The 19,543-nt window shown below is 50.1% G+C and overlaps 1 protein-coding gene across 1 annotated transcript in view; it reads left to right on the top strand.

Annotated features, from left to right (window-relative positions):
- LOC142920757 (uncharacterized) overlaps positions 1-10,718 on the top strand; it is a 46,575-nt gene extending 35,857 nt beyond the window's left edge. The window contains exon 5 of the mRNA XM_076062829.1: positions 10,693-10,718. Within this exon, the coding sequence (XP_075918944.1) occupies positions 10,693-10,718 (26 nt within the window). The remainder of the gene's footprint in view (positions 1-10,692) is intronic.
- Positions 10,719-19,543: the final 8,825 nt, after the last annotated feature.

Below are 19,543 nucleotides of genomic sequence, written 5' to 3'. Positions count from 1 at the left end.
GTCGAAACGTGAGAATTTTTATTTTATATTTTTATTATTTTTCTTGTTGTGGTTTTCACACCTGACGACGATTGCTTGTGTTGCAGTTGAAACATCGTGAGAATTGTATTGTTTTATATTTTTATTATTTATTGTTTCCCTTCTACGTGGTGACTTTACCGAAAGAACCAAGAACATGAATTCCTAGCAGTCACGAAAGCTTAAAATCAAAATTTATTTGTACTTCGTTAACACCTTTCACGTTCGCACGCCGCTAATTTTTTGCGACAAGAGGTTTCATTACCACAGGTTACACGTGCAGTGGGTCCAAGATGAGGCGAGACGGTTCGCTGGAGGCAACACGTTTATTCAACAAGGGAACCACAACACAGAGGGGTGACGACCCCTCACAGCCGATAACCTCAGGAGGTAGTCCCTCCACACTAAGGTGCCCTTACTCTGGTTCTAGCGCTAACCCTACACTGGTTATGTCTGAACCCGACCCTAGCCAGGGTCACTGGGCTCTTCGCTTCAGGGTCTTCAGGGTAGCGCTCAGAGTCTTCTTCAGAGCTTCAGGTGGACGAGGACCGCCAAACCCGTTCAGGGGTCCGGCTTTTATCCCCGTTCCAGGGTCTCTCCGCCCCTGGCCAAGCCTTCTGGGACTCTCTAGGGGGCCCTGGAACATCCCCCAGCCCCCCCCCCCCCCTCTTGGGGTCTGGGGGCCCTGTTCGTCCCACCTGGTCTGTACACCACCCCCTGTTGACGCATGTCCGCTATTACAGGTCAGCTCCCGTGGTAATACGCATACAGCCCAACAATGGCGCTACATCATCCCCCCCCCTTGTAACATCTAGGCGTCTGCTACGTTCACAGGAAGCCCTAGACCAGTGGTTCTTAACCTGGGTTCGATCGAACCCCAGGGGTTCGGTGAGTCGATCTCAGGGGTTCGGCAGAGCCCCCGCCACGGAGGTCCGGACACACTTGAATTATTGTGTAAATTTGTGATGACACACACGGCCCGCTTGGCCATCACTGGCTGCAGATGATCATGCTACACTGCTTGGCCAATCAGCGCTGCGGGGAATTTAGTGCGTACTCAGTAGTCAACGTGTGACTGTTGTCGTACGTCGTGTGATTTTATCCATACTAACTATCCATACTAACACAACACTTGCTGAATTCAGGGTGAAGAGAGCCAGATTCGATGAAAGGGCCACTCTGCCTGCTCTTGGATTTGTACCTGTTAACAAACCGATCCTGACAGCATCGTACGAAGTTGCTTACCTGATCGCAAAGCAGGGCAAGCCACACACCATTGGTGAAACACTTGTGAAACCAGCTGCATTAAAGATGGCGAATCTGATACTCGGAACAGCGGCCGAAGGTAAATTATCCCAAATTCCCCTTTCAAATGACACCGTCAGTGACAGAATAGAAGACATGAGTAAAGACATCTTGGCTCAAGTAGTCGCGGATCTGATTTCAAGCCCGGCAAAATTCAGCCTTCAACTCGACGAAACCACAGACGTTTCTGATCTAAGCCAGCTTGCTGTTTTTGTACGCTATGTGAAAGACGACATGATAAAAGAAGAGTTTTTATTTTGTAAGTCTCTTACAACAACAACGAAGGCAGCCGATGTGAAGAAGCTTGTGGATGACTTCTTCAGAGACAACAATCTTTCATGGGATATGGTTTCTGCAGTTTGTACGGACGGAGCTCCAGTCATGCTGGGAAGAAAGTCTGGTTTTGGTGCGCTAGTAAAGGCCGATGCACCACACATCATTGTGACGCATTGTATTCTGCACAGGCATGCGTTGGCAACAAAAACCTTACCTCCAAAAATGGCAGAAGTATTAAAAACTGTGGTGGAATGTGTGAACTATGTGCGAAAAAGTGCTCTGAGGCACCGCATCTTCAGTGAGCTGTGTAAAGAAATGGGCTCTGAATTTGAGGTACTTCTGCTCCATTCTAATATTCGGTGGTTATCCCGGGGACAGGTGCTGAATCGTGTTTTTGCCATGCGTGTGGAATTAGCCCTGTTTTTGCAAGAGCACCAACACTGCCATACAGATTGCTTCAAAAACCCTGAGTTCATTCTCATTTTAGCGTACATGGCTGATATATTCGCAGCTCTCAATCATCTCAATCAGCAGATGCAGGGTGGTGGAGTCAATATCATGGAAGCGGAAGAACACCTGAAGGCTTTTCAAAAAAAGCTACCGTTATGGAAACGACGAACAGAGAACAATAACTTCGCAAACTTCCCGCTTCTGGACGACTGTGCAAGTAAGATCGAAGATGTGTCTGGAATCGGAGATATTTCTGTATCCACGGAACTGAAGCAAACAATTGCCACGCACTTAGATGAGCTTGCAAAGTCTCTCGACAGATATTTCCCTACAAGAGAGTCATATCCAGCATGGGTGAGACAGCCGTTCACGTTTGCTGTTGAAACAGCAGATGTCAATGATGAATTCCTCGACGAAATCATTGAAATTCAGCAGAGCCAGGTTCAACAGCAACTCTTCAGAACAACAACGCTCTCAACGTTTTGGTGTCGACAAATGAACAAGTATCCAGTTATTGCTAAGAAAGCCCTGGATTTTTGTTATACCATTTGTTACAACATATCTTTGTGAGCAATCCTTTTCGAGGATGCTGGACATAAAAACGAAGAAAAGGAACAGACTTTGCTGTGAAAATGACATGAGAGTGGCACTTGCCAAGGTGAAGCCACGCATATCTGAACTGATCTCTCAAAGGCAACAGCAGAAGTCACATTGATTTCCAGGTATGTAATTTGTTGTGAGTTTATGCATTGTGTTGGTTTTATTCTTTGAACAAGGTAATGTTCATGCACGGCTCATTTTGTGTACCAGTAAAAAACATATCTATGTCTTGAATTTGAAAAAAATCACATTTTATTTTTCACTAAAGAGGGGTTCGGTGAATGCGCATATGAAACTGGTGGGGTTCGGTACCTCCAACAAGGTTAAGAACCACTGCCCTAGACGCATGCACGAATATGCTCAAGGTGCCATGTCATACGTTTGAGCGTATGGATGTCCCCGACTTATTTATTACCTTTACATGTAATCCAACTTGGCCTGAGATAAAACAAAAATAATAAAAACTTTCATTCGGCCAGACACCCAGCCGTCGATACGACTTCACAGCCAGGGTGTTCAGACAAAAGCAAGTTAAATTCATCGAGAGCATTCACTGAGAGTCGTGTTTTTTGGAGAATCAAGATGCTGGATGTACTCAACTGAGTGGCAGAAACGAGGACTTCCACATCATAGGGGCTTCCCCTTTTTGTCTGGCAACAAAACTGAAACCTTTTGGCGTCCTCTGCTCGAGGACCAATTGAGTCGAGGCTCTAAAGAAAGCCGTCCCTTGGTGTGGACCAATCGGTTTCAAGGACAATGCATCATATATTATCATAGTGCGTGTGTTTTGTTTGCATTTTGACTGCAGGTATTGTGGTTAATGCAGCGACATGAATCCTTGTAAAAAGGTTTCAGTTTTGTTGCCAGAAAAAAGGGGAAAAACCCCTATTATTATATTTTGGTACCGGCAAAGGAGGTCTAATGATGTAGATGACTTCCCCACGCTCATATTTTAATCTGGCTGAAAGAAAAAAATATCATCCAATCCAAATCGATGTTATATCTGCCGAGTTTCCAAATCCAGAGGAAGACCCAAAATCTGTTTGCAGTAGTGACCGCAAAAATGATTCATGGGCCATGCGGAAACCTTAATGTCAATGCAGCAGCATGTATGAAGGACATAGAGGGCAGCAAGAAATATCCGAGACAATTTATTAAAGACACACAAACTGGAGATGATTGATATCCTCGCTATAGAAGGTGAGCTCCAGCAGACGGTGGATACACAGCAAGACTGAAGATTAGAGGCAACGCGGAAATCGAAATGGACAACAGGTGGGTTGTTCCGTATTCTCCGCTTCTTTCTAAAATGTTTCAGGCGTAGATGTGTTGACCACGCTCCACCTCCTCCAGTAAGTGTATGTATCATGGTGTGTGTCAGTGTGTGTGTCAGTGTGTGTAGGTGCTCGCTAACAGCACTTGCCGCTACAGTCTGCTAAGGCTATACGGGGGATCTTTGTTTTTTGCTTTGTCAGTGTGTGTGTGTGTCAGTGTCTGTCTGAGTGTGTGTGTGTCAGTGTCCGGCAAAACAACCCCCTACCTCCTCGCGGTGCCGGACGGGCAACTCTGTCGTGGACAGTGCTGTGGGGGGAGATCCAATTTTGATTGGCTCCTCCCCTCATGGCATATGTGTCCACCACAGGGGCTAAACGGGGCTCTGGACGGGTGCGAGGGGCTGGTAACCCCTCCACCTTCAATTAATTACCACGAAACCACGAGTTAAACTGAAATATGTAACTAATAAGCTTGTACCGGAGGCCCCGGGGGGCCAGGCGTCTATGACGTCTCCTGGCCAAACCCCAATTGGCGGAGCCAGGAGATTGAATACCTACCCTCGGGGCAACTCCAGAAACAACGAAAAGCCACTACGAGTGGCCACGTGGAATGTTCGAACGCTCACTGCGGAGGAGAGGCTGCCACTCCTCTGTCGGGACCTGGACCGGTACAGCCTGGATCTATGCGGCATTCAGGAGGTCCGGTGGACCGGCTCTGGCTCCTGCCACCATGAGGGGTGGACAGTCCTCTACTCGGGGCAGCAGACTGCCAAACAACAGGGAGTGGCTCTTCTTTTGAACAAAAGAATGAAGGGGGCGTGGGAGCGTGGCGGTGAGGTGTGGGAAGCTGTAAGCCCCAGGCTACTTTGGGCTCGCCTTCCCATCAACCGGAGGCGAGGAATGGTGGTCGTGGTTACTTATGCCCCCACCGAAGATGAACATCCGTGGAGGGATGCAGGCAAAGCCGATGAGTCAGATGCCTTCTATGACCGCCTGTCACAGGTGCTGGCTGAAGTGGCCCCTCGGGATAGAGTCATCATGTTGGGTGACTTCAATGCCCGAGTTGGTCATGATACTGGCACCTGGTCTGGAGTGATTGGAGGGCATGGGCCAGATCAGCTCAATAACAACGGTAGGAGGCTGCTAGATTTTTGTGCAGCCCATGGGCTTGTAATTACCAACACGCTGTTCCGGCATCGGCGCATCCACACAACATCATGGATGCATGCCGGGTCCAAGCAAGAACATCTGCTGGACTACATAGTGACGAACCAGCGGATGCGAGCCCATGTCCTTGACACCAGGACCTACCGTGGAGCTGATCTGCCCTCTGACCATCGACTAGTCATCTGTAAGATGCGCCTGCCATTCTTCCACTCCGATGGTGGGTGTATGCCCAGGACCCCATTCCGACCTAAAGTGGCCTGGTCTCAGTTATCTGATGAAAGTTGCAAGCGAGAATTTCATCATCGCTTGCGGCTGGGATTGGCATCATCCCCGACTCCTCCTGATGTCGAGGGTAAATGGGCGAGGTTTAGGACTGTGACTCATGCAGCTGCAATGGCTGCTTTGGGTACGCGGCAGGCCCACTGCCATCGGCTACAGAATCCCACGTCAGAGAATGAGGAGGCTTACCGCAGCCTTCGCTCGGAGGTTCGGAGAGCCGTGAGGCGCTGCAAGGATGGGTGGTGGTCGCGGGTTGCTGAGGAGATGGAGTCTGCCTCAGTGGCCCGTGATCACAAATCTCTATTTAACTCCATCAAAAAAGTAACCTGCAGCGCCACACCTATTACCATCATTAGGGGAAAAAACGGTGATCCAATCTCCGACCCCAGGAACAGCTTTGCAGATTTGCTGAGCATTTCTGTGAGGTCCTGGGGGAGGGAAAATCCCACAGCCAGGAAAACACCGTGGCACAAAGTGAGGATGACCCTGCTGAGGCTGCAGTGCCTCAAATATTGGAAGAAGTCACCCCCTGTGAGTGGCTGGCTGAGGTGCCATCTGTTGAGGAAGTACTGAAGGCGATCCGGAGTCTGAGACCAGGAAAGGCAGCGGGCAGAGATTATCTCCCAAGCGAAATGCTGAGGGAGGGTGGCGTTTGTGCACAGACTGCCCTATATGACATCATAAAAACAGTCTGGACCACTGGACGGGTTCCGCAGGATTGGAAGGATGCCCTGGTGGTCCCCCTTTTTAAGAAGGGGGACTGCACAGACTGTAACAACTACAGGGGCATCTCACTCCTCAGTGTGCCGGGAAAGGTCCTGGCAAGGATTATTCAGCATCGCCTTGCCAGGCACGCTGAGGAGAGGCTTGCGGAGCCCCAATGCGGTTTCAGGATAGGGCGGTCCTGCACAGATGCCATATTTTCTGCCCGTCTGCTACAGCAGAGATGTAGGGAATTCCAACAAGACCTACATCTCTGCTTTATTGACCTGGTCAAGGCCTATGATACCATCAGTAGGCCTGGGCTCTGGGTCGTTCTTCGTGCTTTTGGAGTACCTTACCCTCTGCTCACGATCATTAAGGACCTTCATGATGGTGAGCGGGCCCGGGTAAAACTACGTGGCCGGGAGTCAGAACCATTCCCTGTACACCTTGGGGTGCGACAGGGATGTCCTCTGGCTCCCACATTATTTAACATCTATTTTGACCACGTAGTTCGTGAAGCCTTCAATAGCTGTACCGGGGGAATCTCCATATGGTACAGATATAATGGGAGGCTGATCGATGCCCGGGTGCGGTCAAGGGATGGCTCCCTATTGCTCAACCACGTTATGTATGCTGATGATTTGGTAATAGCTGCTCAGTCAGAGGAGGAGTTGGAGACGCTGCTGCTGAGACTGTAGCGTGCCACTAAGAGGTGGGGCCTTACCATCAGCCCCACCAAAACTAAGCACCTGCCTGGGTATTTTGTACCATCGGACACTCCACCCCCACAACTCCCGATCGGTGATGGGGCAGTTGTGGAGAGATGGAGAGTTTCCCATACCTGGGCAGTGTGCTTATGACTGGCTCCAGTTTAACAGCAGAGGTCTCACTCCGAATCAGTCGAGCGGCAATATCTTTTCATCGGTTGCGTAACGCTGTGTGGAAGCTACCTGGTCTGTCGCTCCGCACTAAGCTTCAGGTCTTCTCGGCCATGGTCATTCCCTCCCTTCTCTACGCTTGCGAAACGTGGACCCCCCTAATGGAACATCTTCGCCGGTTAGAAACATTTAGGCTGGCCTGCCTACGATCCATCCTGGGTTTAACCAGACTGGATTGTGTGAGGAGCTCACAAATCCTTGAAAGATCTGGGCAGGGTCCCATCGGTGAGCTCCTCCGGCAGGCAAGGCTGCGATGGCTGGGTCATGTAGCCCGCATGCCCAGCCACCGCATGCCGAAACAGCTTTTGTTTGGCCGGATTGAGGGGGCTAAGCGGGCGCGGCACGGGCTAGAGAAGAGATGGAGTGATGTGGTACAGGAGGACGTGGAGCTGAGTGGACTTGCCGATGACTGGTACCAGCGGTGTCAAGATCGGCCTCTGTGGAGGAGGCTCGTGAAGGATGCTACTGGGCAGTTGGAGGCAGGCGCCCTCCAACAACAACGGAGGGCGGAGGAGTGACGCTCACAACAACGAGCGGAGCGCCGGGTGGCTAAAGCACAGCAGGTTGGCACAGTAGGGGGCACAGGTGGTGCATCAGCCAGTCATCTCAGTCAGTCGACCCGTGGCACCTGGGTCTGCCCAGTGACCTCCTGCCAGCGGGCGTTCGACACTTCACGTGGCCTCACGGTGCACATAGCCTGGCACAAGCGTCGTGGTGACGTCACCGCCACTTAGTGGCGAATGGCGGTTGTTGTTGTGTCTGTATGTGTGATGTGTGTGTGTCTCTGTGTGTCTCTCTGTGTGTGATGTGTGTGTCTCTGTGTGTGATGTGTGTTGTGTCTTTGTGTGTGTGTCTCTGTGTGTGTCTGTGTGTGATGTGTGTCTCTGTGTGTGATGTGTGTGTGTCTGTGTGTGTATGTGGGGAGCGGTAGTGTAGTGGTTAGCGCTACGCCGTGCTACGAACCGGGCGGTCTGAGTTCTATTCCCTCCCACAGCCACCGCCGGTGACGATTCTCTGAACCGGTCCTGGGCCTCCCCTAGGTCGACTCAGCCTCAAATGAGTACCTGGTGTAGTGGTGTGTAGTAAACATCACCACTGGGGGAGACAAAGGCGGTCTCCCCCTACAGTCTGTATGGGGGGTCGTTGTGTGTGTGTGATGTCTGTGTGTGTCTTGTGTGTGTGTGATGTCTGTGTGTGTCTTGTGTGTGTGTGATGTCTGTGTGTGTGTCATGTGTGTGTGATGTCTGTGTGTGTGTCATGTGTGTGTGTGTGATGTCTGTGTGTGTGTCTTGTGTGTGTGATGTGTGTGATGTCTGTGTGTGTGTGTGATGTCTGTGTGTGTCTTGTGTGTCTGTGTGATGTCTGTGTGTGATGTCTGTGTGTGTGTCAAGTGTGTCTTGTGTGTGTGATGTCTGTGTGTGTGTCTTGTGTGTGTGTGTGATGTCTGTGTGTGTGTGTGATGTCTGTGTGTGTGTCTTGTGTGTGTGATGTGTGTGTGTGTGATGTCTGTGTGTGTGTGATGTGTGTGTGTGTCTTGTGTGTGGTGTCTTGTGTGTGTGTGATGTCTGTGTGTGTGTGATGTCTGTGTGTGTGTCTTGTGTGTCGTGTCTTGTGTGTGTGTGATGTCTGTGTGTGTGTGTGTGATGTCTGTGTGTGTGTGTGATGTCTGTGTGTGTGTCTTGTGTGTGTGTGATGTCTGTGTGTGTGTGATGTCTGTGTGTCTTGTGTGTGGTGTCTTGTGTGTGTGTGTGATGTCTGTGTGATGTCTGTGTGTGTCTTGTGTGTTTGTGATGTCTGTGTGTGTGTGATGTCTGTGTGTGATGTCTGTGTGTGTCTTGTGTGATGTCTGTGTGTGATGTCTGTGTGTCTTGTGTGTGTGTGTGATGTCTGTGTGTATCTTGTGTGTGTGTGTGATGTCTGCGTGTGTCTTGTGTGTGTGTGTGTGATGTCTGTGTGTGTCTTGTGTGTGATGTCTGTGTGTGATGTCTGTGTGTCTTGTGTGTGTGTGATGTCTGTGTGTGATGTCTGTGTGTGATATCTGTGTGTGTCTTGTGTGTGTCTTGTGTGTGTGTGTTGTCTGTGTGTGTGTCTTGTGTGTGTGTGTGCGATGTCTGTGTGTGTAATGTGTGTGTGATGTCTGTGTGTGTGTCTTGTGTGTGTGTGTGTGATGTCTGTGTGTGATGTCTGTGTGTCTAGACCACTACTCAACAACGGAGGGCGGAGGAGCGACGCTCACAACAACGAGCGGAGCGCCGGGTGGCTAAAGCACAGCAGGTTGCCACAGTAGGGGGCACAGGTGGTGCATCAGCCAATCATCTCAGTCATCTCAGTCAGTCGACCTGTGGCACCTGGGTCTGCCCCGTGACCTCCTGCCAGCGGGCGTTCGACACTTCACGTGGCCTCAGGGTGCACATTGCCTGGCACAAGCGTCGTGGTGACGTCAAAGCCACTTAGTGGCCAATGGCGGTTGTTGTTGTCTGTCTCGGCGTGTGTGTGTGTGTGTGTCTGTATCGGTGTGTCTGTGTCTCTGCATGTGTGTCTGTCTCTGCGTGTGTGTATGTCTCTGCGTGTGTCTGTCTCTGCGTGTGTGTCTATGTGTCTCTGTGTGTGTCTGTCTCTGCATGTGTGTCTGTGGTTGCGTGTGTGTCTATGTCTCTACGTGTGTGTCTATGTGTCTCTGTGTCTATGTGTCTCTGTGTGTGTCTATGTGTCTCTGCGTGTGTGTCTGTGTGTCTGTCTCTGCGTGTGTGTCTATGTCTCTGCGTGTGTGTCTGTGTCTCTGCGTGTGTGTCTGTGTCTCTGCATGTGTGTCACTGTGTCTGTGTGACTGCCAAGTTGTCCTTATTTTCGTTGCCTTCTGATACGCCCAGCAGAGACACTCGCTGCACACACTCACCGTGCCGCGCACAGACAAAGATCCCTCAGTGTAGCCTTAACAGACTGTAGGGGCAAGTGCTGTTAGCGAGCTCCTATAAGGCCGGCACGGTACACGAAGGGGGTGGGTGGCCAACACCACGCCCAGCCGCCTTTGTCTCCCTAGTGGCGATGTTTACACACCGCACCAGGTACTCATTTGAGGCGGAGTGGACCTAGGGGAGGCCCTGGACCGGTTCAGATAATCGTCACCGGTGTTGGACGTGAGTGGGAATCGAACTTGGGTCGCCAGGATCGTGGTGCAGCGTAGCGCTAACCGCTACCCTTCAGCTCTCCACACACGTCGTCGGTCACACACAGAACCGCAGAGGAGGGCAAGAAGGATCCCAAGCGTGTGACACTCAGAACCACAAGTGGCACAGACTCGGCCGAGAGAGTGGAGAGAGAGAGAGTGGAGAGAGAGTGGAGAGAGAGTGTGGAGAGAGAGAGTGGAGAGAGAGTGGAGAGAGAGAGTGGAGAGAGAGTGGAGAGAGAGAGTGGAGAGAGAGTGTGGAGAGAGAGAGTGGAGAGAGAGTGGAGAGAGAGAGTGGAGAGAGAGTGGAGAGAGAGAGAGTGGAGAGAGAGTGGAGAGAGAGAGTGGAGAGAGAGTGGAGAGAGAGTGGAGAGAGAGTGGAGAGAGAGAGAGTGGAGAGAGAGTGGAGAGAGAGAGTGGAGAGAGAGAGAGTGGAGAGAGAGAGTGGAGAGAGAGAGTGGAGAGAGACTTGACTTTTGACTGCCTTTATTCAGGCTTCCACCTGCTATTGCAGTGGAGCCACAGTGCATCGGACCATAGTCCAGGCAGCAACGGTGATGGGAAAAAAAACAAAAAAACGACACTGGGCGGCGGCACACACGCCGTCACCTACAGCATCCCGTACACGGGAAAAAAACCCCTTCTCAAACGACGCGCGCGACCGGGCGTCATCCGCGCCAGGCTTATGGGGGGGGGGGGGGGGGGGTAATCCCAGCTAAAAACAGCAAAAATGACAACGACACCGGTCAAGCGCGTCAACGCGCGCACGACCGATGGCACAACTGGTGCACACAAGCACAGGCTTCATAGCGCGGATGAGGCGAGAGTTGCACCGGAACCTCCGCTCATCCCCGCGTACGCAACAGAAAATAAAAAAAACAAAATCCTCAAAAAAAACGCCTCGCAAGTCCACGCTCGCCCCACGCCGCTAGAAGGAGCCTCGGCTCGCACGACGTGCGGGCGGGCACCAGGAGCGTTCAAAAAGTAAAAGTCAGCGTGCCGTCCGTGACGGTACACAGGGCCTGGCCAGCCCCCCACCGCTCGAGGAAGCCGGCCAGCGCGCCCTCGGCGGAGGCGTCGTGATATTCATACTCCAACCGAATGCGCGCTTTAAGAAGTCCACGCAGCACCGCCACCGCGGAGCAGCTGCCGTCGGCGACACCCTGCAATTTCTTTTTGCGTGTCTTGTAGATAGCCATTTTCGCCTGCGCGATGGCAAAGCTCGCCAAGTGGTGCCGCCTGCTTGTCAGGTAAGGCACCCCGCAGACAAAACGGCTCCTGTAGAAGGGGACCCCCAGTTTCACAAAAAACGTTCCCAGGAGCTGAAACAGCGGGCCGAGCCGTGGGCATTTCAGATATTGGTGAGCCAGGTCCTCGACCGCGCCGCAGAACTCACACAGGTCCGACGCCCCGGGGGTGACCTTGCTGAGCCACGTGGCAGAGGGCAGCGTCCAGTGCGCGAGCCTCCATTGGAGGTCTCCGCAGCGCTTCGTTACGGGGGACTTGTAAAAACACTCCCACTGGGGGTGGGCCTCGGTCATGGGAGGGAAAATGAGCCCTCCATTTGATGTCCGGCGCATCCGCCAGCTCCGTGCAGTGGAGCGCTTTCACACAGCATTCATAGAGCACCTTCTTCGAGCGCTCTCGAGGGCCACGTCCTTGCATTGATCGAGCCGCAGCAGCTTTCCGGCATCGCAGCGCCTGGGGGGCTGCGCGCAGGAGAGGAGGAGCCCCGGGAAGGGCGGGGGGGGGAGGGTGGGGGGGGTAGAGGTGGGTGGGGGGGGTGGGTGGGGGGGGTCGGGGTGGGGGGTCCCTCGGTGCCACGGTCTTCCGGCGCATCCAGCGCTAAGCACAGCCCCCGCATTACTTTGAGCGCCTCCCGCAGCAACTTCTCCCCCGCGAGCACGGTGCGGAGTCCCGCGGCACCGCTCACCTCCGCCGCGGTTTTCCACGCCGGGCGGCGGTCGCGGCACTTCACGAGGTCGCCCACCCTCCGCACCCCCGCCCCGGTGAAGCAGAGGGCGAGCGTCTTCTCCTCCCTAATCCCTGCAAAAAGTCGATTAAAGAACAGAGGCTCCCGCAGGAACTATGCGAGGCCATCCCGCGGCTTCGCCCTGTCCCACGCAAGACTCCGGCACGCGTCCAGTAAGCTCCGATGGTACTCGGGCAGCACGCCCGGCTTCATCCAGTGCTTACCGCACCAGATGAAGTGGACGAGCGAGCGGCCCGTCCCCCGGAGCAACCAGTCAGGGGGCTGAAGGACTTTAGCCCGGTGCCATAAAACAGACGCCGCCAGGTTGTTTCCCACCAGCACCCGCCCCCTGAAGGACAGTAGTGGGGTCAGCTTCGTCCATGCCGACAGCTTGGCCTCAAATGCTTCTTTCAACTCAGTCCAGTTTCGTTCAACTGCCCGCGGTCTGCCCAGGTGAACCCCCAGGTACCGCACACCCTCGTCCTGCCACGTGACTCCCCCTGGGAGGAGCACAGAGCGCACGACGCCCCGCGCTCCCAGGCAGAGGGCCTCGCTTTTCTCCCAGTTGACTTTGGCGCCGGACGCTCGTTCGAATGTCGCCACAGCCCTGCAGAGCGTTGAGAGGTCTCGTGCGTCGCTGACCACCACGCACACGTCATCTGCATAGGCCGACACCTTTATAGCGACGTTCCCCGGGCCTGGAACCTCGAGCCCAGGCAAAACTTCCTTCAGCCTGCGCACCAGCGGCTCAACGCTCAGGGCGTAGAGGAGCCCTGAGAGCGGGCACCCCTGCCTGATCCCTCTCGTCACAGGGAAGGGGGGACCGAGCCACTGATTTGTCTTTACCAGACTATACGTGCCCTCATACAGGAGCTTCACATATGCGCAAAAAAATTGTCCGAAACCCAGAGAGGTGAGCAGCTTCCCCAGGTACGTGCGGTCAACTCTATCAAAGGCCTTTTCTAAGTCCATAAAGAGGAGGCCTGATTCCTTGCCATGAAAATCAGCGAGAGATATTACATCCCTGACCGTGCTGATGTTGTCGTAAATGCACCGGCCAGGGATGCAATACGTCTGTTCAGGGCCAACCAGTTTCCCCACAACCGCTTTGAGCCAATTCGCCGCGACCTTGGCGAAGATCTTGTAGTCTACGCACAAAAGGGAGATGGGCCGCCAGTTCTCAATGCGCCTCAAGTCCCCCTTCTTGGGCAGCAGCGTGATCACGGCCCTCCTACAGCTCAGCGGGAATTCTCCCTCTCGCAGGCTCTCTTCCAGCATCTCGAGCAGGTGGGGGGCAATCTCATTCCAGAAGACTTTATAAAACTCTACCGGCAAACCATCCAACCCCGGGGCCCTGCCAGTCGCAAGGCCATTCTCTGCGTTGGTGAGCTCGGTCAGAGCGACGGGGCTGTCTAGACGCTCGCTATCCGAGACCTCCAGAGCGGGGCCTCCTTCCAGTAGATCCCGCACAGCCTCGTTATCTACCACGCCCTCGCTAAAAAGCCCAGCATAGTAATCCCTCGCCACCCTGGCAATCTCACCCTCCTCCGTGGCCTCCTCCCCTGTCGCGGTCCACATCGACCCACGCACACACACATCATCTTGCGCGCACACGGTCCGTACCGGTGCGGTGGTCATCCGCCGTCTCCCGGCACGAAGGGGCTCGTTTAGTCATACAGGCGTGGTGTGCGTGGCATGATGTGCGTTAGTTTAACGCGTTGGAGGCTTTCATGACCAATATCATCCATAGCACAGGTGTTTTTGTTGTTTGGGTTAGTTCGCGTAAATATAAATGTGGTGTCGTTAAACCGGCCGCCACCCGATACGGCCAATTATAAGGTTTGTCACGTAAACAGAACGTGCCAATTTTATCTAAGTTAAAAAACCTGTATTGTAGATAATGTGTGTTGATTACCCTATGAATAACTCAATCGGTAATGGATACCCATTGTAATTTATATGCACGCATTAACCCTCCACCACGCCCCCCTTATGACCTTCGCACGTGATTGGCTCGCAAGTGACTCCATCAGATTTATCCCCTTTATTTAAGACCGAGGCGGGAGGATTTCTCCACAACTCTGACCGTTGCCTTATGATGCTGATATAATTACCGATGAAACGTCACGGTACTCAAATTTGTAAACGTCGTTGCGGATTTACTCTCCAACACACTGGGTGTGCTGAACCAGTAACTAATTGGCACGTTTTGTTTACGTGACAACAGAGAGTTGTTGGTGGAATCCTCCTCCTGTTTCGGTCTTAAATAGAGGTGGGGATAGATGTGATGTCATCACTTGTGAGCCAATCAGGTGCAATGACGAGAGGGAGGGGGGGTTAATGCTACCCTGGCAGACTTTTTATTAATTGTAGTTTTTTTTTAATGTAAATTGGTACATTGTCCTTTAAATTTTTGCCATTTGTAAAAAAATATAAATTTCCTAATTTTCATAAAAGTATCAAATCAGTATTTGTTTATTGCAGCCTTGCATCATTAAAATCAAATTTCATGTCATAATATTGTCCATAAGTGACACAAACATCCGTTGACACATTTGAGGGATCTGTCTGACAGCAATTTGACACTTTGCAGATGAGCAAGTGGTTCACATGGACTCTGTTCATATACACAGGATTCTTCTTTCATTTCGCGTTAGAATAAAGCAACAGGACAACAAATGTATGTTTAGCGTTGTAAGCCATGGCATTCCATCCGAGGTGGTAGCTGTGTGGAGTCTGCTTGTTCCACCAGAATACAATTGTTGTATTGGGGCAGTCATCAGTGATATTGTTTGCACCTCACTACATTCACAGTTTGTTAAGTCCTTGATCTTCTAATCATGGGCAGAAATGGGCAGCTCGATGGGTTGCATTTAGACTAAAATGGATAAGATATTTTTTTTCATAATTAGATTTTGTAGTCATTGGTAACAGAACTGAAATAACAAACTCGCGAGCCTTGGCAACTTACTTTAATCTCATCTGGCCAGTCAGAGTCAAACCCAAGATGTCAAGTTAGTAGCCGATCCGGTGCTTGGGCAAATGCAAAGCAATGTCCCAATGAAACAACCTGCTGCCACCACCACCACTTTTTCTGTTAATCACGGATTGACTTTATCATCGCACGGTGAAAGGTCAGTGTTGTAAAAAATATTCAAGCATTTTTTTTCGCATTTCACATCATTAATGGTTCTCCATCGTTATATATCAATAGTGGACACCTTGTTCACATTTTGAATGTAAATGACTATAATCTTAATTTTCATCTTATTGAGATGGAGATTTTAGTTTTTATCTAAGTGTTATAACAAGAAAATGCCACATCTACTTCGAGAAAGAGACTGATTTTCTGCTAAAGGCAACCTCCTTTCTACGCAAACACGATTTACAATTAAGCGTAATGGTTGGTATGGACTGTGTCATATAATCAGAGGCCACAAACAATAAACCAGTCATCAATAAGAGACACGGTGAAGCCGATACATTATTAATGAAAAAATAATGTACACCCCTTTGTCAATCGACTGTTGGATGACAGTCTTCCCACATTGTTTTACGATTTTTTAAAATTTGATTCTCATTCGGCCCGATGGTGTCAAGTGTAGTCTCCAACCCTGATTCACTCTCTCTCTGTGTGGCCTCTCTGTTTACGTATTATAAAGAATGGACATTGCCCAAAAACATCACCAATTATATACTTTTTATTTCAAAAGCAATGTTAATGACAAATATGTTGAGGTTTGATTACGTTTTTTTTTACTTTTAGATAAGAATCACGATCACTGGCGCACCGCTGCAGAATGCATCTGTGAATCAGCTGTTTTCAAGGCATTTAATATGTCCTGGCCATACAAACGTCAGGTCGCATTATAGGACACGCCATAATTCACGGGCTGTCATAACACTGGGATTCCCCCAGGATATTGCACAGGTTAGCAGTCCCAGCACACATGAACGCAGGCCCTGTCTCAATCCTCATTAATTCTCATTACCGTGCCTTCGCATGGCTGGGCAAAAGGCATTTCTGCTAAACCCAAAACATTCAAGCAATGGAGGAGTTGTATGGCGGGATCCACGGAGTAGGAGCCAGCCGCATCAATGTTCTGCACCCACTGGAATAAAAAAAACTCGGTAAAACTAGGCCTAAATTAAGCACCGAGTAAGGGCAGCCTCCTCAGGTTAACATAGCTCTGTGGTCAGGTTGAACAGTCAGTTTGCTCACCACCGGAACAGTTTTGCGTGGAGTTGACCGATCAATTTTACAAACCACCCAGTAATTTCTTTAGGAAATTTGCAACTGGCATTAAAGTCTTTGTAACATAAATTTACAAGGGCGGGCCATTGTGCACGCCAGTGTCATTTGCCGTATTCGATGTTTTGCTTGTAAAATAGGCAAAAAAGCGACAATTAAGGTTGTCCCTTCATTTGTCAAATCGTCGGATGTAGCCAGCAAAGTAGATAGATCATATTTCCCAAAGGGCAGGAGGCTGTTTAAAAGACCTCGGAATTGACACCGCTGTGTAGGTTTTCGCTGTATCGTTGAGTTTGTGCTGAAAATGTTTCACGTACATTTCCTGAAGAAGACCTCAGCACCTGGGGGCGAAACGTCGCGCGCGTTGCTGAAAAACACGCAGTGCGACTCAACTCACTCAACAGAAGAAAAAGCTTGGCCAGCCGCCAACAAAGTGTCAGCAGCTCCACAGAAAGAGCGCGCGCCGGTGCAGCTCATCCAGCAGTGGAGAGAACGGCTGTCAGCGAACCAGCACGGGCGCGTTCGCGCATCTTCAAGGAGAGAGAGCGCGCGCCATCAGCACCAGCGCTGAGATGGCAGCGGGCCCGCACTCGACACCCATCATCGTGCGACGACGGCGAGCGTCGTGCTGACTCATCCAGCCAGCGGTGGACAGAAACTGTGACAAAGCCGTTCGTATGCCCCCCCCTCCCCCACACTCTCCCCCTCACTCCCGCGCCGCAACACACAGGAAACACATTTTGGACACAAGAGATGCTAACCTCGGCATTTACGCAAAGATTTGAACCAGTGATAAAGAAGACATACGATACGCATATCGGGATAATCAAGAAGGATTGCCACTCCAAGGTGGTGCATTAAAAATCAATTCATAACGAAAAATACTGCTGTCATTGAGTTGCTTAATAACCAATCGTCCTACTGTTAACAATGTGATAAGAATTGACTTGAAGGTCGATGAATGGATGTGGTACTGTGTGGGCAATGTTTAAACACGAATTTACATATTATACGGTTAAGGTTTTGATAGAATAGTTTGCATGTTTTAATCTCTCTCTCAACAACCGATTGATTGTGTTACGCGTCGGGAATTAACCACAGGTGCCGTTATCGAAGTGAAACAACGCAATCGTGATGTGTACCATGTTAATGCTGTGTTGAAATCCCGATATTTGAGAGTTCTCATATTATTAAAAAATTAAAGTTTAGCTAGAAAATATAATTGATTAAAGCATAAAAGTTGTGTGTGATTCTTCCTGAAATTCTGCATAAAATTGTTCTGCGAATGAGATTATGAACCTTGAGGGGACCTATCACTGCACATAATCCATAACACATAATTCATAATGTTCAATCGAGAGTAATCGTATCCTTATCGATAATACGGAATTAAATAGTAGAGTCGAACCGACTCTCTCATTCATGCTCACAACACCTACGGAACTGCATGCGATTAATTGCGTTATTCCAATTCATAACACAATCCTCGTCACGGAGGCTGGACCTAATTATCATAACGACCTGCATTATAACCACACCCACTCGCATAAAGTAATACGATTATCTCTCGAATCAGCATAATTGATGCACATAATTACACGAATTAACATAATTTCGGATAAATTACGCAAATTTCATTAAATTTTCATTATTTTCATCAATTTTCATAACACCCCCATATACAACACTGAACAGGCACGCTCACCATCATGAAGGTCCTTAATGATCGTGAGCAGAGGGCCAGGGAATTCGAAAGCACAAAGAACAACCCAGAGCCCAGGCCTACTGATGGTATCATAGGCCTTGACCAGGTCAATAAAGCAGAGATGTAGATCTTCTTTGAATTCCCTACACCTCTGCTGTAGCAGACGGATAGAAAATATGGCATCTGTGCAGGACCGCCCTTTCCTGAAACTACATTGGGGCTCCGCAAACCTCTCCTCAGCGTGCCTGGCAAGGCGATGTTGAATAATCCTTGCTAGGACCTTTCCCGGCACACTGAGGAGGTTTTAAACCTGGGTGAGTGATGGTGTTATTGTGGGCCTATCCGATGCGAAGACCAGAGGGGGGTTGATGTAGGCATTAACGCTTCAATGAGATTTGGTTAATCTCAGAAAATGCACCACCTATTATTGGTGGGTTTAACGACCCATTTATATTTACGCGATCGAACCCAAAAAAGCCTCATGGGTATCGGTCGCGAAAGCCTACGTGTTCAACATTATATGACTGTATCATTAGACCTCCTTTGCCAGTACCAAAATGTAATAATAGGGTTTTTCCCCTTATTTTCTGGCAACAAAACTGAAACGTTTTTGCAAGGATTCATGTCTGCATTAACCACAATACTTGCAGTCAAAATGCAAACAAAACACATACTATGATAATATGATGCATTGTCCTTGAAACTGATTGGTCCACACCAAGGGACGGCTTTCTTTTGAGCCTCGACCCAATTGGTGCTCGACCAGATGACATCAAAAGGCTCAAAAGAAAGCCGTCCCTTGGTGTGGACCAATCAGTTTCAAGGACAATGCATATATTATCATAGTATGTTTTTTGTTTGCATTTTGACTGCAGGTATTGTGGTTAATGCAGACATGAATCCTTGCAAAAAGGTTTCAGTTTTGTTGCCAGAAAAAAAGGGGAAAAACCCTATTATTACATTATATGACTGCTCAGCCCGAGCCATGTTAACGATCTGATATTTGCATTGCCCTTGGACTGCTCGCCCTTGTAAAGGTGTTGTTTTCTGGTCTCCTAACACCGGTGCAGAGACAGGGCAATGAAGGATTGCCGTGTCTGGGTGTCGGATAATCAGCTGTCTAAGGACAACGCCGCACATTGTTTTCAAAGCATCTTTGTTTCCACGTTTTTTTGCCGCAAGCGTGACACACGTAGTTATAACGTGGACGCTCCATGATGCCCTGCACGAGGTGTGTGTCTGTTGGGTGTGTGAATATCTCAACACCTCCAGTATTACTGCCGGAGAGGGTAATAAAGGCTTTTTATTCATAACAGGCATCGTTTTTAAAGCGCGGGAAACCAAAGCTTGCTCACTTACGAGCTTGACCAGTAAGAAATTATTATCCTGACTCAATGTTAATGTGAACAAAACAACTCAATAGGAACATGCGTGTG

The sequence above is a fragment of the Petromyzon marinus genome, unplaced genomic scaffold (genome assembly GCF_048934315.1).
Source record: "Petromyzon marinus isolate PM22_M1 ecotype Great Lakes invasive population unplaced genomic scaffold, UKy_Petmar_22M1.pri1.0 PM_G_Scaffold_74, whole genome shotgun sequence".
NCBI classification, from domain to species: Eukaryota; Metazoa; Chordata; class Hyperoartia; order Petromyzontiformes; family Petromyzontidae; genus Petromyzon; species Petromyzon marinus.
This window is presented reverse-complemented; position numbering and strand designations above follow the sequence as displayed.